The 23,640-nt window shown below is 49.4% G+C and overlaps 1 protein-coding gene across 2 annotated transcripts; it reads left to right on the top strand.

Annotated features, from left to right (window-relative positions):
* The first annotated feature begins 6,888 nt into the window (after positions 1-6,888).
* Positions 6,889-23,290, top strand: LOC311530862 (zinc finger protein RFP-like). Of its 2 annotated transcripts, XM_084647840.1 has the most exons (7): positions 6,889-7,322; positions 11,798-11,893; positions 14,860-15,090; positions 17,791-17,813; positions 18,373-18,488; positions 20,743-20,793; positions 22,736-23,290. In XM_084647840.1, the coding sequence occupies exons 1-7, from the start codon at positions 6,906-6,908 to the stop codon at positions 23,281-23,283; spliced, it is 1,482 nt and encodes a 493-aa protein (XP_084503966.1). In that variant the 5' UTR covers positions 6,889-6,905; the 3' UTR covers positions 23,284-23,290. The 2 variants fall into 2 exon arrangements, with proteins under 2 accessions (XP_084503966.1, XP_084503967.1); XM_084647841.1 differs by lacking the exon at positions 20,743-20,793.
* The last annotated feature ends 350 nt before the right edge of the window (positions 23,291-23,640 follow it).

Below are 23,640 nucleotides of genomic sequence, written 5' to 3'. Positions count from 1 at the left end.
TCTCGTAGCTGAACTTGTGTATCTTAGATCGATCCCCCCTCAAGTGTAGACCAGGCCTGAGTCTCCCTAACTCTTGTCTAATCCGTGTCACAGATCATTCCAACGCAGGTGCCCAGTTCTCTCTGCTGAATGTATCCCTTTCCCTCTCGGTGCCTCATGAGATTTTCCCTTCTCAGGATTGTTTCACCTTCACTCTTCTCATTTCAGTCTCCCCACTCTTTCCCTGGGCTTCTCTCCTTACTTCCATTTTACTTTATCTTCACCTTTTCCCACTTCATTTCTTCTCTCCCTTCTGGTGAAACCTGCCCAGTGCCTGACTATCCCCTCCACACAGCCACCTCTTCTTCATCCAGCTGACATCTCCACACCCCCAACTCCCCAGTCCCTGGGTCTCCGTCCCCCAGCCTCCCTGCTGGTGCAGAGCCTCCAGCTTCTCCCCAAACACTAATTAATTAATTAATTCTGTGTCCCTGCCACCCCACATCTGCCTGTCCCCAGCCCAGCTGTCAATTCTGCCCCCCAATCCCCATAGCACTTCTGTCCCCAGCTCAATGCTCCTATTTTGCTCTGTGTAGTTATTTGGATGCTGTAGAGTCAGATGAGTAAATTCACAGAATAAAGTTTATTTCTATCTTCTGGTCTTGGACTTTGTCACAAGGGTACTAGATCTGTACGGCTCTGCCCTGAAAGGCTAGACAGACCCACCAGCAAATGCCTTGAGGGGGCTTGAAGAAAAGCAGTTGGGTAACTCTAAGAGAAAGCTCTAAAGGCAAAGCTTGAGGAATGAGTAAATAAAATCAAAGCATCAAGCGATGCTTTCCTCTGGCCACACTATCCTCCTTCCGAAAGAAATCTGTTAGCAACCTCCAGCTGCCAGGGAAGAGAGAGAAATGTGCCCGAAGGTAGCCAGCTCACATCATCAACTACAGCAATTTTATGTGCTGCCACCTGGCCGCACCATGGTGCTTCAGCAGCGTTTCTTTCCCAAACCAAATTATCCCTTTTTCTTTAAGTTCACACTCACAGTCTGAGTGCCTAGAAACCAGTTACACCTGCAGAGGGTAGGGTCAGGGGCACAAATCTGGAGTCATTTGGTCAAGGGGTGTGTGACATTCAGCCCCTCTCAAGAGGAGCTGTTTCTAAAACGCTGTGAACTAAGTGTGGAATACCAGCAAAATCCTGTCCATGGCCGGTTGAGGGTTTGAGGACTTTGATAGCTCAGTCACAGGTGAGAGGTTTATCGCAGGAGTGGGTGGGTGAGATTCTGTGGCCTGCGTTGTGCAGGAGGTCAGACTAGATGATCATAATGGTCCCTTCTGACCCTAAAGTCTATGAGTCTATGAGACTCGCCCAACACACCCTGGAGACCGCCCTGGGCTGGGAGGCAGAAAAACACAAATTAATCTAACAAATTTATTTGAGCATAAGCTTTCATGAGCTACAGCTCACTACTGTAGCTCATGAAAGCTTATGCGCAAATAAATTTGTTAGTCTCTAAGGTGCCACAAGTCCTCCTTTTCTTTTTGTGAATACAGACTAACGCGGCTGCTACTCTGAAACCACAAATTAATCTGTTCTGTTGCGGCTGACCCCTGTTAATATGTCTGTGTATTTCTCAATCACTGAACCCCACGGCCTTTTGAAACAAACCTACCCGATCAGTTAGCTACACCTGCTAGAATTTTAGGCTTGGTGCGTGGCCGAGCCGCACAACACTGATATAAGGGTGAGTTGATTCAAGCTTGGAGCATGGCATAGACACCCAGCCCTGAGACTGGCTTGACCGCTGAGAGCAGGTGAGTTCAGTGCATGGAACAAGCACAGCCCTGAGACTGGGGGCAGGGGAGGTAGCTGAGAATAGGTCGGCTCTGTGTGTGTCACAGGCACACAGCACTGCGAGCAGGCAGGGAAAGCTGACAGCCGGCCAGCTGAGCGTGCACACAGCTGGGGCATGACACGGAGGTAGCACTGACTGGGGCTGAGGAGATGCAAACATGTCTAGTACACAGCAGTGTGGGGACTGGGGTGGGAGCTGGTACACTGCGCATGGCACAGACACGCAGCGCTGACAAAAGGAGAATCAGGTGAGATTGGGGCGTCTGATGAGAATGGGCAGGCTCGGTGCATGACACAGATTGTGCCTTGGTTTCCCCATCTAAACTATGTGGGCTCTTCTAGGGTAGAGCCAACCTACCTTTAGCTTGCTTGGAGGTCAATAAATAAGTTTGTCCTGTACAGGGCTCTGGCAGGGGTTCCACAATTGCCCCCCATGAGGGGCAGACGCTGTGAGGTGCATCAGAAAGGAGGACACTGAAGGGTTGTGCTTGGCGAGATGAATTTTGGCTGATCTTCATGGGGCCTTGATTCCATGGTGGCGAGGAAGGGAAATGAAGTCGTGTTGGAACATTGTATCCTGCTGCAAAGCCGGCCTCGTAACCAGCCACATCCCCAGCAGAGTTCCAGTCTCTATGCTTTTCCCACCACGGTTAAGTTCCCTGTTCTGGACCCAGGTGGCCGCTTCTCCCTCAGTCTGTGCCCAGATCACCCTCCTGCAGCCAGGATAGACAAGGGCCTTGGAGACTCTGTGTAACCCTTTACTACGGTGACCAGATGTCCTGATTTTATAAGGACAGTCCCGATATTTGGGGCTTTTTCTTATATAGGCACCTATTACCCTCCACTCCCTGTTCTGATTTTTCACTTGCTATCTGGTCACCCTACCCTTTACCCTGAACAGGGCAGGGGACCCCAGTGCCAGCTCCCCATACACGCTGTCCTGGGCCACTGGCCCTCTGCCCTGACCTGGGATGAATCTCTCTAAAGGGGAGAGAGAAGCTCCATCTGCACGCTCCATTGAACTCCTGGCCTCTCTGCTGAGCCTCACGTGGAGGGGGACGACCAGTGCAGACTTTGCTGGTTACCTCGGTGTGTGATGGAGATGCCTACGCCCCGGGAACCAGGGTGAGATCCCAGCACATTCCACACAGGCCCCAGAACAGTCGCCCAATGGAACTTCAGCCACTGGCCCCATGGACAGGATGTGGGTTACTAAACTGAAACAGACCAGCCGGAGAGAAGCATCTTTACTTGACCCCAACCCCCAGGGCTATGATGCTCACTTTGTTTGCGAATGCCCCGGAGCTGCGACAGGCGTACCAGGAGGCCAGGGAGGCAAGCAGTCGCTCTGACGCTGTGCCACGGACGTGCCGCTTTTATGAGGAGCTGCACGCTATCCTCTGCAGCACGCCTCCCCCCCACCCCATGGAGACATCAGGGGAGTCTGAGTCGTGGGCCGAGGAAGAGGCAGATGAGAATGGGAGACAGGCGAGCAGGGATCCATTGTTGGATTCAGGGTTTAAATTCAGCTGGAGCTGTCTGGAGCGGAGCTCTAGTCAAAATTTTCAACTGCCCTGGAGGTTTTATAGCATGTTGGAGGGGGCCATGGGAGGCTCCAGGAAATAATCGACAGGAATTTAAACCCTGATCAGATTAAACTCTGTGGCCTAATCTACAATGGAACGAGACGAAGAAAGAAATAACGCTGCCTTCATTCTGGGGTTTACATACCCTACCCCTGAGGTTTAAAGACGCTTTCCCCGATCACAAAGGTACGTTCTTTATTTGTGTCCAAATTTAAAAGAGAAATGTTACACTCCTAGCAAATAGCGACAGGAATGCCCCCGTCTGTCATAATGTGCTGCCCCTGGACCAGAGCATGAGGAAAGGTAGAGAGGCAGGACAACAACTGGGCTAGGTGAACCCGTCATCACAATCTGCTACTCCTGGGCCAGGAGAAGGGGAAAGGTGGAGGATGGGGAAAAGGGGACAGGTAGCACATTGTGCAAGCAGCAGTTTGTAATGTTACATTGGCCAGGAGTGGGGCAGCAGGCAGCCCTCATGACAAGGGGGATGGTGGATATGAGGGGAAGTTGCCTAGGTAGGTTAATTCAGCCCTACAAATAACCAGAGGAACCTAGGATTACCCAGGAAGTGTGCGGCAGATCCAGGTCTCCTGGGCTAGCACGCTACCCACCGGACCCACCCTTTCACTCTACAGGGATACTTGGGACAAGTAGCTATACACAGGGATTCAAAGATATAACAGATTTAAATCCCCTAGCATCAGGGCACGAGCCAGTGACTAACTGAGGGGGTCGGAGGCGTGAGGAGTACAGATTTATTAAGGGGGGACTAGTCAGCTTTGGCTTGACCACCCCAGGCCCCCCAACGCTGATGGAAATAAATGATCAACGCATAGGTCATCTTTCCCTCGAAATCCAGCAGGTTCCAGATCTGGTGCCCGTCCCTGGAGGACTCTGGGGCAGTTCTAGAGACCAGCCTTCGGTGGGGCTTGGAGTCTCCTCCAGCCCCCTGACGTCTGGGGGAACAAACAGCCGAACTGCCCACAGTACATATTTAACCAGCTCAATAACCGAAACACGGAAAAATGAAAGAACGTTAATAACCTGGCTGAGTACAGTAACTGGTGATTTAAACCACTCCAAATAAATTAACAGCACCTTCTAAGTGCTACATAACACTCCAGGAAGGTGGCGGAACTGTGTAGCCAGCAATACCGCCGTAATAGGGCATCCTTAACCTTAAATACTAAGTGATGTGTTTTGGTTCCAGCCCAAGAGCGGATAGAGGGAGGCTCAGATCGCACCCTGATTGAAGTGAATATCGCCATTAGAGCCGTCGGTTCCATGGAGGCAGCCTGCCCAAATGATGGCTGATTAGGTAATCTCCCACGTCACACAGTAAGCTCCAATAAGGCTGGTGGTCGTAGGACTGTTCAGTGCAAACATAGGTGAAAACAACAGGATTTCTCAAGGTCCAATGTACAGACCCTAACCTCTGAAATCCCGGCACGCGTGATAGCGAGGTTGTTTGACATAGGTACTTGAGCAACGACTTGATAGGCGCTACGCTCGTGAGCTCACATGCACAGGCGCCGATGCTGTCATTTCCAGCAGGGGGCTCGCCCTTGCCCCATGCTGCCTCCTCCCCTGAGCACTCGCCACCCTCGCTCTGCCCTCTCCCTCCCTGCGCACTGTGGAACAGCTGATCGTGGCAGGCGCTGGGAGGGAGGGGGAGGAGCTGATCCAGCCCCAGAGGGAGCACCCACAAAGTTAGCACCTAGCTCACATGTAGAGCAGTGGTTATCAAACCGTGGGTCGCGACCCAGAACTGAGTCATGGAATGGAAAGGACTGGGTCACGGTGGCTCTGGTCAGCACCGCCAACTGGGCTGTTAAAAGTCCCATCAGCGGGGCTGCCCGGCTAAGGCAGGCTCGTCCCTCCCTGTTCCGAGACCGCCCTGCGCCCTGGAAGCGACCAGCAGCAGGTCCGGCTCCTCCGTTGGGGGGGGGCGCCAGGGGGCTCCATGCACCGCCCTGCCCTGAGCACCAGCTCCGCACTCCCATTGGCTGGTTCCCGGCCAATGGGAGCTGGGGAGGGCGATGCCTGCGGGCAAGAACCACGCGGAGCCGCTTGCGTACCTCTGCCTTGGAGCTGAACCTGCTGCGGGCCACTTCTGGGGCGCAGTGTGGTCCGAGGTGCCAGGACAGGCGGGAAGCCTGCCTCTGCACTCCGGCTGTGCAGCTGACCGGGAGCCGCCAGATGTAAACCTGAGGCACACCCCAACCCCGTGCCCCAATCCTCTGCCCCAGCCCTAAGCCCCCCCAAACCCAGAGCCTCCTCCTGCACCCCAAACCCTTCATCCCTTGCCCCAGCCCAGAGCCTGAACCCCCAGCCCAGAGCCCTGACCCCCCCTGCACCCCAACCCGCTGCCCCAGCCCAGAGCCCCCTCCCACATCCTGAACCCCACATTCCCGGCCCCAGCCCACATCCCTTACCCCCGCACCTCAACCCTCCCCCAGCCCTGAGCCCCTCATACATCCCAAACCACTCATCCCCAGCTCTGTCGAGTCATGGGCATCAACAATTTTCTTCAACTAGGTAGCCAGAAAAAAAGTTTGAAAACCACCGACCTAGAGTAGCGTGTGCAGTCCTGGTCACACCATTTGAAAAAGGCTATTGCAATATTAGAGAGGGTTCAGAGAAGGGCAACGAGAATGATGAAGGGCCTGGAAAGACTCTTTTGGTAAGAAAGATTCAAAAGAATGGGACTGTTTACCTTAGAAAGGAGATGAATAAGAGGGGATAGGATAAAAGGGTATAAAATAATGAATGGGACAGAGAAGACTGGAAACGTCTTTTCTGCCTGTCTCATAACGCAAGAACAAGAGGACAGTCAATGAAATGGAAAGGGATCAAATTCAAAACCCATAAGAAATACTTTTACACAAAACATGTAATTAAACTGTGGAACTCATTGCCACATGGAGTTTTTGTGGCCACTAACTTAGCAAGATTCAAAAAAGGGATGGGATATTGATGATATGAATAACTAGAAACCCCAGAGTTATAATAGTTAATGCAAATAAAATTTTTTGGAAGGAATAAATTGGTCAAGGCTTAAAATGATCTCTAACTATTAGGGATCAGTAACACTCTTATATAGTGTTTTCCCTCAAAGCGCTTTACAAAGGAGGTACAGGAAGGGTCTTGACCTTAAACCTGAATCTGAGCCTGGGTTTATTCTGTGGTGTAGAAAGAAAGCTGCCAAGCCCGCTCCTAGCAAGCCTCTATTGGCTTCTTTGTGTATGTAATTGCCTATTCATTTCTTTAAGTCGCCTGTTGCTTGTTTGGGGGCTCTGCTGGGGGGTGGGGATGCGTGGTTTCTGGTGTGTTGTGTGTGTGTTGATGGTTTTTTGTTTGTTTGTTTTTAAATTCCCGCCAGAGAGCGAGATTGGCTCCCGGTTGGGCAATCTGCTTTACAAGGCTGCTTGCTAGGTCTAGCAGGAAATGAAACTTACCCTGTTACGCTGTCTTCTGGGAGCCATGGCTGCAGCCCTGAATCCTTTGAAGAGCCTCCCAGAGGAAGCTACTTGCTCCATCTGTCTGAGTTTTTTTAAGGATCCAGTGTCCTTAGATTGCGGGCACAATTTCTGCCAAGCCTGCATCGCCCAGTGCTGGGAGGGACCAAATACAGACATCTCCTGCCCTCAGTGCAGAGAAACCTTTCCCCAGAAGACCCTCAGGCCGAACAGACAGCTGGGGAACTTTGTAGCAATCGCCAAGCAGCTGAGTTTCCAAACAGCGGCAGCAGCAGGAGGAGATTTGTGCAAGGCGCACCAGGAGCCTTTCAAACTCTTCTGTAACCAGGACCAAATGCTCATCTGTGTGATCTGCAGAGAGTCCCAGGCTCACCGTACTCACAGGGTGGTCCCCACAGAGGAGGCTGCCCGGGAGCACAAGGTAGGCCACAGGTGGGCCCGGGGCCGGGAGCGGAGCCGTGCCCCCCCAGGGCTGGGAGCGGAGCCACCCTCCCCTCCCCCCAGTGCACCCCTATTTCCTATGTGTGGGTGGCACTCCCCTTCCCTCTGTGGGGGCCTGGCCCGGGCCCCACCATGGCCCCCCAAACTTTCCTCTGCACTCCCCTAGGGGGGCAAGCTCCACAGTTTGGGGACCACTGGTCTAAACAGTCACGGTGGACAAAGTGCAGGTGAGGGAGCGGAGGTACAGGGAGGCAAAGGCTGGGGATTCAGAGAGAAGTGCATAAATCTGGGGTTTATGCACCTAAAATACCAGTTTTAGGTTCCACTGCAATCCCCAGAGCTACTGCCAAGCCCTGTAGGAGCCCAAATTCACTCAGTGCCTGTGTGTTCAGGGTACAAGTTTTCTCAGTGCTTTGGTTTCTGCCTCTGGGCATGTGCACAGCTGCCCCTCTAGAGGCTTCTGGCTGCCTATTTCCTGCCAACCCATGAGCTGGGTGAGGACAGGTGTTCGCCTGCCTCTCTCCCCTGCAGGGCCTGATCTGCTGGGCACCCTCAGAGACAAAGGAATGGGAGGGACAGAGAGGCACGGAAGGGGCAATGACTTGACCAAACTCACAAAACAGCTCAGTAGCAGAACCAGGGATTAAACCCTGGCCTCCCAATGCCCATCCTAGTTCTCTAGCCACTAGGCCACACCACCTCTCATCACTCCTGCAACGCACTGCTTTACAATTGCATTATAAACCTCTGAGCACAGCTGAGTTTCGACAGAGCCTGTGCTTGGTGTAGTGCCCAGCTTGAGCATTTCCTATCTAATGACCGCTGGCAGCTTCCTGGAAGCAGCGGTCAGGTAACCTTGTCAGCAGTGTTCTCAGTGGGTTCGTTTCCTGCTACTTTCTGAAGCATAAGATGCACTGAAAGATTTCTGCTTTAAAAAAAACAAGGTTAATCTGCTTAATTTTTTTCTCAAGGTAAAACCAGGATGACCAATTCCTGTTTTCCCTGGTTTGCTGAAGGCTGGTCACTTTGTTGCTCCTGAAGCAGAGCAGGGAGTCAGGGGAGGCACAGCCCTGCATGGCCCTGCCCACCCACAGGTGCCCTCTTTCTTCCCGCCAGTATGCTGCATCTCTTCCCCCCTGGCTGGGCTGGAGTTAGCTGGGGCCTGCCCTGCGGCACAGGACTGCAGGCCGCTGGGGCCGGTGCTCATGCCACCCGGCGCTCCTGGGGCTGGGGACGCTGAGGGCTGCACTGCCTGGTGCTCTGGGGCGGAGGGGCTGGCTGTCACAGTGGGGGGCTCTGGTGGGGGTGGGAGGGGCGGGGCCTCAGGCTGAAGGGGCTGGACTGGCAGACAGCTTCCCCGAGCCAGTGATTCTCGTCCCGCCCATGCATACTTTGGAGTTTTGCTTTGGGTTTATGTGTCCATTTGAACCACAAACTCGATGCAGCATTCTAGGGCCCATGAACCCCAAGTGGATTGGAACCTTAAAAAGTCTGTTGGACAGAGCAATCCCCTCGGGGCAGAATCAGCTGTGCTGTACGCCACGCTAGCTGTAAGGACGAAGTGGGCTGTATTAGTGCCACAATAAGATCAAAGGAAGAAAATGGCTGATTCCCAGGACCACGTTGAGTCTCAGTACTGGAGCACCTCGGAAGTGCTTCTTTTCCTCCATGCCAATATTTATGAACCTTGGGAGTGTGTTGTATTTTTAACCAGGAGTCCCTTTCTCCCACGTGTTCATTAGGCTCCAGAGTTTAATATACACTTTTTTAAAAAGTGTTTTAAACAACTCTTACCAAAACTTCCTTCCCTGTAAGTTGCTCGGCTTTAACTCTCTGACATCCAGATCTCTTCATATACTGTTCCCTGTCATTGTATGGGAGCAGGGCACTCTAGTCTACACTGCTGGAAAATGGATACAACTTCAACCCATTGCCCTGCAGCACTTGGAGGATTTGCTGGAGGCAAAGGGCTGTCTGGACCAGGGGCTCTCAAACTGAGGGTTGGGACCCCTCAGGGGGTCGTGAGGTTATTACCTGGGGGCTCACGAGCTGTTAGCCTCCACCCCAGACCCTTCTTTGCCTCCAGCATTAATAATTGTGTTAAATATATCAAAAAATGTTTTTTTAATTTATAAGGGGGGTTCGCACTCAGAGGCTTGCTCTGTGAAAGGGGTCACCAGTACAAAAGTTTGAGAACCACTGGTCTAGACAAAGTCCCTAATCCTCTACATCAAGACTGGTGCCCCCAAGGCCTCTCTGTTCCCTGGCAGCATGACACATACAGCATAGAAGGAAAGCAAGCAGGGCTGAGACTGGAGACTGAGATGCCCAGCTGCCATGAAATGAATGGAGCTGTGTTTTTAAATCCTTTGTGTGGCTCTGCAACACCTCACCTTGGGTGAATTACAGAATAAGATCCTCACATTTTCAAAAGCACCAACTGACTTTAAAGCCAAAGTCCCATTTTCAAAGGAGATTTAGGTCTGAATCCCCAAAGGGACTTGGGTGTTGTGATGCTGATTAGCATTGCAATACCTAACTTTTAGGCACCTAGAAAGTCACTAAGGACATAAGAACCGCTGCACTGGGTCAGAGCAAAGGTCTATCTAGCCTAGTATCCTGTCTTCTGATGGTGGCCAATGCCAGGTGCTTCTGAGGGAATGAACAGAACAGGGCAATTATCAAATGATCCATCCATTGTCATCTGGTCCCAGCATCTGGCAGTCAGAGGCTTAGGGATCTCTGGACCCTGGGGTTGCATCCCTGACCATCTTGGCTAATAGCTATTGATGGACCTATCCTCCATGACCTCATCTAATTCTTTTTTGAACCCACTTATACTTTTGGCCTTCACAACATGCCTGGCAATGTGTTCCATGGATTGATTGTGTGTTGTGTGAAGAAGTACTTCCTTTTGTTTGTTTTTTAAACCTGCTGCCTATTAATTTCCTCTGGTTCCTGGTATGTGAAGGGGTAAATAAACTTCCCTATTTGCTTTCTATAAAATCTTGGATGGTGTAGAGACCTTTCACATCTCCACCCCAACCCCAGTTGTCTCTTTTCCAAGCTGAACACTCGGTCTTTTTAATCTCTCCTCATATGGAGGCTGTTCCATATCCCTAATAATTTTTGTTCCTTTCGCTGTACGTTTTCCTATTCAAATATATCTTGTTTGAAATGGGGCCAATAGAACTGCATGATGTATTCAAGATGTACCATGGATTTATATAGTGTCTGTCTTCTTATCTGTCACTTTCCTAGTGGTTATTAAAATTCTGTTAGCTGAACAGATGTTTTCAGAGATGACTCCAAAATCTTTCATGAGTGGTAAGAGCTCCTTAGACCCCGTCATTTTATATGTATAGTTGGGATTATGATTTCCAATGTGCATTACTTTGCATTTATCAACAGTGAAATTCAGCTGCCACTTTGTTGCCCAGTCACCCATTCTTGTGAGATCCCTTTGTAACTGTCCGCAGTCTGCTTTGACTCCACTACCTTGAGTAATTTTGTATCGTCTGCAGACTTTGCCACCTCACTGTTTACCCCCTATTCCTGATCATTGATGACTATGTTAAACAGCACTGGTCCCAGTATAGATCCTTGGTGGACCCTGGTATTTACCTCTCCATTGTGAAAACTGACCATTTATTCCAATCCTTTGTGTCCTATATTTTGACCGGTTATTGATCCATGAGATAAACAGTCATGGGATAAGAGAGAAGGTTAATTTCCTTAAGAGACTTCAGTGTGGGACCTTGTCAAAGGCTTTCTGAAAGTCTAAGTACACAATATCCAGTGGATCATCCTTGTTGAGACCCTCAGAATTCTAATAGATTGGTGAGGCAGGATTTCCTTTCACAAGAGCCGTGTTGATTCTTCCCCCAACAAATCATGTTCATCTGTGTCTGACAATTTTGTTCTTTACTATCGTTTCAACCAATTTGCCTGGTGCTGAAGTTAGGCTTTGTCTGCAATACAGCCTATGTCGCCCAAACTTACGTCGCTCAGGGCTGTGAATATTTCACCTCCCTGAGTGACCTATGCATTCATGTGCACAGTGCTAGGTCAGCAGGAAAGCTTCTCCCGCCACCATAGCTTCTGCCGCTCGTGGAGGTGGGTTTATTATGCTCCCATCCGCATAGAACGTCTCCACCACATGCCCTGCAGCGGCACAGATGTATGGGTACAGCTACAGCGCTGTACTTATCAACAAGCCCTTAGGCTTACTGGCCTGTAATTGGCAGGATTACAACGGGAGACGCTGCTGAGAGGGGCTGATGAGGGGAAGAGATTTGAACTGGAATCTCCCACCTCTCAAGAGGCAATTGTGACATTGCCATGAGCACCATCTGTGGGACAGCCTGAGAGGGACGTGCAATGTATGTACATTGCATCTGTGAGGACAGACTCCTCAGCTCCTGAGCCTCCCAAACATTGTTTTTCTTGCCTCAGGAACAAATTCAAACCCGACTGAACACCCTGAAGCAAGAGAGAGAAGAACTTCTGGAGTGGAAACAGGATGGAAAGAAGCAAAGCCAGGAATATCTGGTAGGTTCCCATTGTTATGGTCCAGCAGTTGCATCAATCAGAGTTGGTATCTCTCTGTGGGGAGAGTGTCAAGCTTGCTCTATACTCAGCAGTGCCTGACTTAGCTATGGCTACATCTACACGGCACACCGCTGGGGGCAACCTGTAAGGTACGTGCACCGCACAGTGAAAAGCGGGCTGTGTCCATGCTGTGGTGTGTAGCTACAGGGGTGAATGAAAGGCTCCAGCAGGGGGAGGCAGCAGAGCGGCCGGAGCCTTCCTCCACTCCCTGGAGCCTTTTCCTGTGGTGGGGAAAGGCTCTGGCACTGGGGAAGCAGCGGGACACTGCAGTGTAGATGGGGGAGGCCCTGCTTGGGGGTGTATAGAGCCCTGTGTGTAGGGTTTATACCCAGAGGGTTCAGGCATATTGCGACTCTACTTGCTTAAGCCATGCCTCGCCATCTACACTGCTATTTATGCCCATGTTAGCGGTGCATATAGTGTACATCCTCTACACACCGCCATAACATCTGTGTAGTACAGCTGTACCTCAAATCACTTTTTAATGTAACGTCTTTATACTGGTGTAAGCCCCTGACCTGCAAACATTTTAAACCTAATTTAATTTGACTCTAGTGTGGTGTGTAGGGTTCACCTTGTCCAGTTAAACTGAGATAAAATGTGCTAACTAGGAGCAAGGTCGAGCTTAGATCAGGGTTAGCTGTGATGTATTAGGTAACCTCAAGCACTTTGCCTCTTGTAGACTCACCCTTTCAGGGTGTGATCCTGTTGGTCTTTGTTGTTCATCCCTCTGGGCTGATTCCTCCACTGGCTTCCAGTTTCAACTCTAAGCACTGATCTTATTCTCCACACATCAGTGGGTCCAAATCGAGCTACAAACAGTGATTTGAGGGGAGATTTTTTCAAAGGCACGTATGGTGATTAGGTGCCTAATTCACATTAACAGTCAATAGCACTTACAAAACAGCCACTGGGTACCTATCTCTGAAATCCTTCCCCTGAATCTCCATCTATAACCACCAGACACAACTGGTTTCCTCTGGGACAATGTAATTAACAAAATGCCAGATGAAACATGTAAGAGCTGGAGAAAATGCATTTTGCACAGTATATGTTGTAACTGGTGTTTTGTGTGGGTAACCAGCAGAACTTTCCTTCCGTCTTCTCTACAACTCTCTGCCAATGTATTTCTGATTCTGAGTCAGACCCCCCCTCTTCCAACCTTTCTGCTATTGGAACAATCTAGATGATCAGCAGAATACTAAGCCACTCAGACCTGAAGACTCATCATTCTTGAGATATTGGGTGACATTTTCAAAAGTGCTTAAGTGATTTTGGAGCCTAAGGTTTACAATTTTGCAAGTGGTTAAGGGCCAGATTCTCACAGGTATTTAGGGGCTTAAAATGCAGAGAGAGGCCTAGTGAGATTTTTCAAAAGCAACTAAGTAGCACCTGACGTCCTCTGTAGTCAAGGCGTCTTAGGCACCTATGTGATATTGAAAATCCCTCTAGGGGCTTATATGCCTCTTTAGATACCTAAATATCTTTTAAAAGCAGCTCCTTATACCTTTTTTTAAATGGGTTTCAGCTCCTAAATGATTTTGCTGTTTTTGAAAATTTACCCTCAGTTCTATTTTCAAAAGTCACTTTCAAGGAAACTTCGGCTCCTCAGTCACTTTGCACCAAAAGTCACTTTGAAAATGGGAACTGGAGGCGTAAGTCCCCAAGACACTTGGGAACATGTTAGTCTCCGCTGGCCTGAATGAACATCAGGCATGTTCTCCTGAAATCTCAACCGTGTGTTTGTAGCAGGGTGAAATGAAAAGAGGGCTCTAAGAACTGTTCCCAGACTCTCCCCATGGCCCTGATAGGCTGTCCAACTTTCTCATTTGTGAGAACCGGACGCTGAACACTGGAACCTGCCCCGTCCCATGCTCCACCTCTTTCTCTTGTGGCCGCGCCCCCCACTCCCAGGGCCGGTGGCAGGATGTTTTGCATCCTAGGCGAAACTTCCATCTTGCACCCCCCCCTCCGCCCTGAGGCGCCCCCCCCGGCGGCAGCTCCCCGCCGCTCCTCCCCCGCCCTGATGCGCGGGCCCCCCCCCCCCCAGCAGCAGCTCCCCGCCACCCCGTCTCCCCTCAGGGAGTCGTGCGGCAACTCCCCCCCTCCCCTTGGCCCGGGGAGCCGTGTGGCAACTCCCCGCCCCAGCTCACCTCTGCTCTGCCTTCTCCCTGAGCGCACTGCCGCCTTTTCCACTTTTCCTGCCTCCCAGGCTTGCGGCGCCAATCAGCTGTTTGGAGCCGCTAGCCTGGGAGGGAGAGCGGCAGCGTGGGGCGGTGCTCAGGGGAGGAGGCGGAGCAGAGGTGAGCTGTGGCGGGGAGTGGTTCCCCTGTGCGGCGCTACTCCCCCTCCACCCCCCGTTACTTGCTGCAGGCGGCCCTCCCCGCGCCCCCCTGCCCCAGCTCACCTCCGCTCCACCGCCTCCCCGGAGCGCGCTTTTGGCCGCCCCCAACCACTTGGTGCCCTAGGTGACCGCCTAGTTTGCCTAGTGGTTGCCCCGGCCCTGCCCACTCCTCTTTCCCCCCTCACTGTCGCTTGCTGCTCTCTCCACCTCCCTCCGCCTGCCAGCTGAGCAGGGCTCTAGCAGTGTGGTGGAGGTGACTGGGTCAGGGCGGGAGAGGGATAGAGGGGTGATTGAGGCAGGACAGGGGAGCTGCCCGTACTTCTCTCCCCCCCAGAGCCATCCCTGAGTGCTCCTCCAGGCTCCCAGCAGCAGCTGCTGCTCTTCCCACCCCCTGGTGGTGGAAGCCAGTTACTGTGGGTAACCCGACTTCTAACGTCCAGTCAGCAGTGCTGACCGGACACTGCCAGGTTCCCTTTTTTGACTGGACTTTCTGGTTGTAAACTGGACATCTGGCAACCCAAGTCCCTGACCTGTCCTTTCCCTGTTTGTCTCTTCATTACAGGGAAAAATAGAAGCTGAGAGGCAGAAGATTGTGTCTGAATTTGAGCAACTGCGGCAGTTGTTGGAGGAACAAGAGCGACTCCTGCTGGCCCAGCTGGAAGAGTTGAACAAGGAAATTGTGAAGATACAGGATGAAAATGTCACCAAACTATCTGAGGAGATTTCCCATCTCAGTGACGTGATCAGTGAGATAGAAGAGAAGTGTCAGCAGCCAACAAGTGAATTCCTGCAGGTGAGACAGTTAGAGACACCCAGATCCCTGCCCAGGGAAGGGAGAGATTCTGATTGATTAGCTTTGGAGTTTATTAAGTTCTTGGAGAGCTCCCACTCCACAATGGAGACTGTCAGTGTGTCCTTTAGCGAAGCGAGGGAAAACAAAATGTGACATTTCTAATATTTCCAGTGTGGAAACAGCTTTGCTGTTTTAAAGCAGACATCTCAGGCCTTTTTGATTCATCCTATATAAGCCCCTTCGTTTTCAGTTTAAACCAATTTTTACCAAAAAATTTCTGGATTTTACAAAAAAGTATTATTCAGGTTTTTCTGATTTTTCATCCTACTTTTGTATCATTCAAATGTATACAAAAAACTTGTTTTATTAAGAAAATACAATACATTGCATGAGATCTCTGTATTCCGATAATACATTAGTCTCTGTGTGTATGCAAAGCTGCCTGCTGAAGTAAGAACATATTGTTCTAGAAGATACACACAATAAACCAACAGGCACGCATGCAAGCTCTGAAGTGCGTGTGCATCTGAACCTACTGATAAATCTCATGCCCACCACGTACACGTTTCAAACTGTTAGTGGACAATGGGTTAAAACAATGGGTTAAAGATTTGACTCACTAAAGTGGAAAAAAATGAAAATCTATATCAGAATACATTTCAGAACACAAGGAAGTATTCAAAAGGGTTAAAGAAACAAAAACAGGAGAGAAGGATGAAGTTGAGTGTATACGCTGCAACTGGTGTGGCCCAATTATCAAAGGTGAATATTTTATAGGCTAATCGTTCTAAGCAAAGCTTTTGATACGGTCTTCTACAGCATTCTTGCCGGCAAATTAAAGAAGTATGGGCTGGATGAATGGACTAGAAGGTGGATAGAAAGCTGACTAGATTGTCGGGCTCAACAGGTAGTGATCGATGGCTCCATGTCTAGTTGGTAGCCAGTATCAAGCGGAGTGCCCCAAGGGTCGGTCGTGGGGCCGGTTTTGTTCAATATCTTCATTAATGATCTGGAGGATGGTGTGGATTGCACCCTCAGCAACTGCACCTGCAGATGACACTAAACTGGGAGGAGGAGTAGATACACTGGAGGGTAGGGATAGGATACAGAGGGACCTAGACAAATTAGAGGATTGGGCCAAAAGAAATCTGATGAGGTTCAACAAGGACAAGTGCAGAGTCCTGCACTTAGGACGGAAGAATCCCATGCACTGCTACAGACTAGGGACCGAATGGCTTGACAGCAGTTCTGCAGAAAAGGACCTAGGGGTTACAGTGGACGAGAAGCTGGATACGAGTCAACAGTGTGCCCTTGTTGCCAAAAAGTCAAACGGCATTTTGGGCTGTATAAGTAGGGGCATTGGCAGCAGATTGAGGGACGTGATCATTCCCATCTATTCTGCATTAGTGAGACCTCATCTGGAGTACTGTGTCCAATTTTGGGCCCCACACTACAAGAAGGATGTGGAAAAATTGGAGAGAGTCCAGCGGAGGGCAACAAAAATGATTAGGGGGCTGGAGCACATGACTTATGAGGAGAGGCTGAGGGAACTGAGATTGCTTAGTCTACAGAAGAGAAGAAAGGGGGAGGATTTTTGATAGCTGCTTTCAACTACCTGAAAGGGGGTTCCAAAGAGGTTGGATTTAGACAGTTCTCAGTGGTACCAGATGCCAGAACAAGGAGTAATGGTCTCAAGTTGCAGTGGGGGAAGTTTAGGTTGGAGATTAGGAAAAAAAAATTCACTAGGAGGGTGGTGAAGCACTGGAATGGGTTACCTAGGGAGGTGGTGGAATCTCCTTCCTTAGAGGCTTTTAGGGTCAGGCTTGACAAAGCCCTGGCTGGGATGATTTAGTTGGGGATTGGTCCTGCTTTGAGCAGGGAGTTGGACTAGATGACCTCCTGAGGTCCCTTCGAACCCTGATATTCTATGATTCTACACCAGTAACCTGTTTGTTCAAATGAAATGTTTTATTTGGGGATTACAGATATATTGTTTTCTTAAACTCGGGGAGGGCATTGTGCTTTGAGTTCTGTTTTAGTTCTGCAGCAAACCACAGGGATGAACAGAATTCAAAGCATTCATCTACTGAATACTTTTTCTCCCTGTCTTTCCATCCACCAAAACAAATCCCGATATTTACCCAGAAAACTTAATAGTTTTCTGCACTGATTTTTTACCTGTTTTTATTGTGGTAATAAACACTGATAAAATCCCAGGAAAAATTAACTAAAATAAAAACTGAAAATGAAGGGCCCTAACGATATGAAAGCAATAAAAGGCACAACTCCACTTTCTAGGAAGTGTGAGATTAGGAAAGCGAAGTTCTTTGCAGGGCCTATTAAGAAATGGGAATAAATCCAACTTCCAGAATTGCTGAGCAGAATTGCATACATGGAGAAAGGCAAACGCTCTGGACACAGCAGTTGCATGTGGCAGTCAGGGATTCATGTGTCTGATCAGTCTGTTTGAGCAAATGCCATTGGCACAGGCAAAATAGAATTTAGAAGGAGAAAACCCACAATCATGGTGTGTGCTTAGGGGTCCCATTCCATTGATATCTGTGAATGGACTTTTGAAGTTGCTAACTGCAGAGAACTGGATCTCGAGCTCAACTAGGGATGGCAAAGCAAGTCCCCTGCAGGGCAGGAGCGATCCCCATCTTGTGGCACGTGGGACTGAACTCTCTTTCTCTTTTCTAGGACATCAAAAGCACCTGGAGCAGGTACGTGACTCCTTCCCACTCCCCCTCACGCGTCATGATGCTAGAAAGGGATTGTCCCCCCAGGGTCAGATTTTGCAGGGCATTTAAACACCTGAGACGTAGCTAGGCACTTGGTGGGGTTTTCCAAAGCAGCTAAGCGAGTTAGACACCTCCCATTGTGATCAGTGGCAGTTGGGAGCCTGACTTGGTTAGGTGCTTTTGAAAATCCCAGGAGGCATCTTTAAAAATCAGGCCTTAAGTGACTTGCCCAAGGTCATGCAGGGAGGCTGTGGCAGAGCAGGGTGTGAAACATAGGTTTCCAGAGTCCTACAGCAACCCCTTAACCACTGGAGCATCCTTTCCCATGAGATTAGGCCCTTCTCTCTGAGGGGCAGCCTGTGGACCCCTTACTCTCTTTAACTCCCATTGGAGGAGCTAGGCATTTAAAAACTCCAGTGAGGAGATGAATTGTCTCACCAGTGGGAGTTAGAGGCTCTCATTGAGCCCACAAGAGAGCAGCCTCTGGTAGCTCATTCTCAAGAAAGAAAAGATTTAGGGTGTTTCCCCCTTCCCCCCCCAGGTGTGAGAAGGTGAAGTTCGAGAAACCAATGGCTGTGCCACAGGATGTGAGTGAGAGAGTTGGCGTCTCTTCCCAAAGAAATGTTTGTCTACAGGAGGCTCTGAAGAAATTCAGAGGTAACTTAACAGTTATTTGGGCTCATGATATGGTGATGGCACATCGAGATGTGCCTCTGACCGTGGAAGGAGTTGGACTCTGGCCTATTAGTTCTCAGCTCGTCACAGCTAGATGTCTGTGGGTGGGATGGGGAGGGCTCAGGGCTGATGCCAGTTCGCCAGGCCTCCACTTGGATTGTCTCAGACCCAACCATGGGTGTCAAAATTGGCCACTCAGAATTTCAGAGAGACACAATTGCCAGATGTTTTAGAAAATGTTGAATTTAACCTGCATGGCTGGGATTTTCCAAGGGACCTAAGGGATTTAGGCCCCATCTCTCTCTGACTGTCAATGGGAATTGGCCACCACGTGGCCTCAGCCCTTTTGAAAATCCCAGACTCTGTACCTCAAGTTCCTCCATCTTGAAAAAGGAGGAAATAATGGCCAACCTACCTTGTGCTAATTAGTGAATGCCGCCGAGTGCTTTGAGATCGTTGGAGTAAGGCAGGAGATGGAGAGGTGCAAGATATATTTTGGACGATGATTTCACTTTAGTTTGGTCTCACTGGAAAGGTCTCCCCATTCCGACTTGCCTCTCATTCTATGGTCTTTTCCTTTGGGCTGTGTCTCAGAATTATAGCACGGTTCCATGCCGTGCTGTGACAGCCGTGTCAGCCCCAGGATATTAGACAGGATGGGCGAGGTCATAGCTTTTATTGGACCAACTCCTGTTGGGGAGAGACAAACTTTTGAGTTACACAGACCTGAAGAAAGCTCTGAGTAAGCTCCAAAGCTGGTCTCTCTCAATCATGGTTATATTAATTAGTGGTAGGAATGTCACCAGAGTCAAGACAACATGAAATCACCTCTCTTCCAATCCTTCCTTTCTCTTGAGACCCAGCCCTATGAATTGAGCTCAAATGCAGAAAGAAAGAGTATGGGCTAGATTCACAAAAGGACTTGGGGTGGGTGTGGGTCTACTTGCCATTTTAGGCACCTAAATCCCAGAATCAGACCACACTGGGATTCACAAAGACCCCCCACTCAGCTGCAACCAAACCTTGTAGGTGCCTAAAATCACTCATCACTTCTATTTTTGCAGTAAAAGTCCCCTAGGCACCTATGTTTCTGCCTCTGTGCATTCGCACTGCAGTTCCAGTCCAGCTACCAAGACACCTAAGCCCCAGAGAGATACACGAACTGGGGAAAGAAAGGGGTTCCTCCTCCTAACTCACCTACAGGGCCCAATCAGAGATGCCTGCTCTGAGCACACTTACTGACTCAGGCCTTATATGTGAACTTACCCAAAAGAACCAGGCTCTAGGGAAAGAGGAGCTCCCTTATAATGTATAGCTCTGTGATTAGGGTACTGACCTGGGATGTGGGAGATCCCCAGTTCAAATCCTCTGTCCCCCCGAGGGGAAGAAGGGATTCCAACAGGGGTCTGATATAGGCCTCTCTGTTGCCCCTTTTGAATCTGATCCACTGTGGATAAATAATTGAGCAGAGGGACAGGCTTCTGGGTCTCCCATGTCCCAAGAGCGTGCTCTAACCACCTGGGACGTTCTCATGATTTCTCTCTGTTTCTGGCCCAATGAATTATTGATTATCCCCAGTGGAACCTCTCCCACAGGAGAGCATGTGGGCACCCCACGTCAGACAATCCTGCAGCCCAGAGATTAGGGCACTCCTTGAGAGGTGGTAGATCCCATTTCAAATCTCTGCTCCCTCTGCGGCACAGGGTTGACATGAACCAGGGATCTTCCAAAGGCCAGCTGAGTGCTCTAACCACTGGGCTAAAAGTTATGAGCGAGGTGGGTTTCCTCCCCCCCCCCCCCAGGCTTCTTACAAAAAAATGGCACAGGTGCTGGTCATCAAGAGAGGGCTCGCAGCTGAGAATCCCACACCAAGGGAGGCACCTACGGTGCTGCCTAGATTCGGTCGCTGAACTCCCTGAGGGGGCCGGGGCTTAGCACACACCCACACCTTGGCATTTCCCACTGGCTGGCATAAACAGGGAGTCGCCTAGCATGCTGGCTTTTATGAAGCTCATTCCAAGGCGCATCTCTCTTCCCATTCATGGTGCAGATTGCCTGGGTTTCTGACTCTGGTTTTGTAAATCACAGTGACTTTCTAGGTGTCTAAGTGTTGGGTGTTGTGATGCTAAGCGTCAGCTTGCCTAAGTTTGTTTGTGAATCCAGCCCCGTTTTCATGAGGCTATTTTCCTACAAGAAAGGGGGAAATCACCTCTCCTCTGATCTTTTCTTCCTCTAGAGACCCTGCCCTATCAACTGAACTTTCTGATCTCCAAGGCAGAGAAAGAGGGTAAGTTTTCATAAGGATATTTTCCTACAACAATTATTAATTAAAATCTCCGGATTAATTTTTTAGAAGACACTTCTGAATTCAAACAAGAGAGGTTTCCACCAATACAGAGCTATGGATTCCAAGGTTAGAAGGAACCATTATATCATAATGGCCAGACTGGGTCAGACCAAAGGTCCATCTAGCCCAGTATCCTGTCTTCCGACAGTGGCCAATGCCAGGTGCCCCAGAGGGAATGAACAGAACAGGGAATCATCCAGCCCATCACCCCTTCCCATTTTGTGATGTATGAACGTGCACATACTATTTACAATTGGAAAGTAGGGTACATTTTTTAGCTCCAATAATCAGCCTTTAGGGCACACTCTGGTCACATTTTTCTGCCTCTCTCGGCAATTATAAGGACTAGAAATTTGCTCTATTTTTATTTTTTATATGAAAGACAAGCTTCACTACTGGAAAACATCATTAACACAGAGTGCAGGTTGACCATCAGTGCCTTGTACTCTCCCAGAACGTGAAAGGAACCCATGTTTCAACCTCTGAAAACTGGGAAATAAAGAGTTAAGGAAGTGTCTCCCACCAGTTCCTGTGCTATACTTCCCTCTCACCCTAGCGTCAGGAGCATGGACTCATGTGCTGGGCTCTATCCATCTCCAGCTGGTGGAAGGCCCCTTGCGGGGAGACCATGCTAAGGCCAGTACTGAACCAGGCAGAGAATCAGGACTGCAGCGGCAGTCAAAAAAGCAAACAGAATGTTGGGAATCATTAGGAAATGGATGGATAATGAGACAGAAAATATCATATTGCCTATATATAAATCCCTGGTACGCCCACATCTCGAATACTGCGTGCAGATGTGGTTGCCCCATCTCAAAAAAGATATATTGGAAAAGGTTCAGAAAAGGGCAACAAAAACTACTAGGGGCATGGAACAGCTGCCATATGAGGAGAGATTAATAAGATTGGGACTTTTCAGCTTGGAAAAGGGACGACTAAGGGGGGATGTGATAGAGGTCTATAAAATCATGACGAGTGTGGAGAAAGTAAATAAAGAAGTGTTGTTTACTTCTTCTCATAACATAAAAACGAGGGGTCACCAAATGAAATTTCAGAATAGCAGCCATGTTAGTCTGTATCCGCAAAAAGAAAAGGAGTACTTTTAGCACCTTAGAGACTAACAAATTTATTTGAGCGTGAGCTACAGCTCACTTTGAGCTGTAGCTCACGAAAGCTTATGCTCAAATAAATTGGTTAGTCTCTAAGGTGCCACAAGTACTCCTTTTCTTTTTTCAAATTAAATTAATAGGCGACAGGTTTAAAACAAACAAAAGGAAGGATTTCTTCACACAACGCACAGTCAACCTGTGGAACTCCTTGCCAGAGGATGTTGTGAAGGCCAAGACTATAACAGGGTTCAAAAAAGAACTAGATAAATTCATGAAGGATCAGTCCATGAATGGCTATTAGCCAGGATAGGCAGGGATGGTGTCCCTAGCCTCTGTTTGCCAGAAGCTGGGAATGGGCAACAGGGGCTGGATCACTGGATGATGACCTGTTCGGTTCATTCCCTCTGAAGCACCTGGCACTGGCCACTGTCGAAAGACAGGACATGAATAGCCAGTGATGGATAAATTCATGGAAGATAGGTCCATCCGTTCAAGGAGTATTGTCTCTCCCTGGGGGTTGGTGCTCCCTGTGGTACTGGGAACTGTCCCTTTAAGTGGTTTGGCTTCCCAGACAGGAAGGAGGAGCATAACAGAAGCTCTGTGATACAGAACCCTAGATAAAGAGGGTTTCATTCAAACATCATGCTCCCAGCACGATTATGCATCTGGACAGGAAGAGCATTAGAGTTAGCAGCCGAGTAAGCGGCTGGGTTAACTCTGCAATGAGGATAGACCTTAACACTCTCCTCCTGTCTCTCTCTCCCCTCGTGCAGTGCAGGCCACTCCGGATCCAGACCTGGGGATTCCCTGTTCCGTCGTGTCCACAGATGAGAGTGTGATACAGAAATACCAGAACTTGGGATATGTAGGGACACAGAACAGGTTTCACCCTGCTGCCTGTGTGCTGGGCTATAAGGGCTTCACCTCAGGGAGATGTTACTGGCAAGTGGAGGTGGGGAACAAACGTAATTGGGTTTTGGGCATTGCCAAAGAGTCTGTGATACATGAGGGAGCGAAAAGCCATACACCAGAGGAGGGGATCTGGGCTTTGCAGAGCACAGGGAATGGGTACTCAGCCCTCACCTCCCCTGAGACTGCTCTGGCCCTACCTCGTAGCCCCAGTAACATTGGGGTTTATCTGGATTATGAAGGGGAGAAAGTTACATTTTATGACATTACATCTTCTGGCAGAGAGCCAATCTTTACTTTCACATCTTCTTTCACTGGGAAGATCATCCCCTTCTTTGGGAGCCGACGTGTAGTATTTCTGAGTTCACTGGAAAACAAACTGCTTCGTGGTCGCTGTCCGACATATCGTTAATCCCTGTGACAGAGGAGTAGGGATCACTCAATATGAAATATCTGAAGTGGAGCAAAGACATAGGTAATATATAAATTACAGCTATCACACTTTGCCATTCTAATCACAGTCTTGTCAGCATCAAGCATTCAAAAACTGTCAGGACCCCCAAAATCATGAGATTGGCTGAAACATCTTTTTAAATATTGTGTTATTTTCTTTGCCTTCTGGTTTCCCAGCTTTTGGGGTGTTCTTGTTTCCGATTTTCAATCTTTGCTACACAAACGTGAAGGCAGGAAATGTATCTGCAGTATAATCTGAGGTTGCCTTGCAATCTACCTACTCCAGCTGCCGGGACTTTAAGAAAAACACCAAGTG

The sequence above is a fragment of the Lepidochelys olivacea genome (genome assembly GCF_965140295.1).
Source record: "Lepidochelys olivacea isolate rLepOli2 genome assembly, chromosome: 14".
Classification (NCBI taxonomy): domain Eukaryota; kingdom Metazoa; phylum Chordata; order Testudines; family Cheloniidae; genus Lepidochelys; species Lepidochelys olivacea.
Note: the sequence above shows the minus strand (reverse complement) of the source record. Positions and strands in the feature narration are given on the sequence as shown.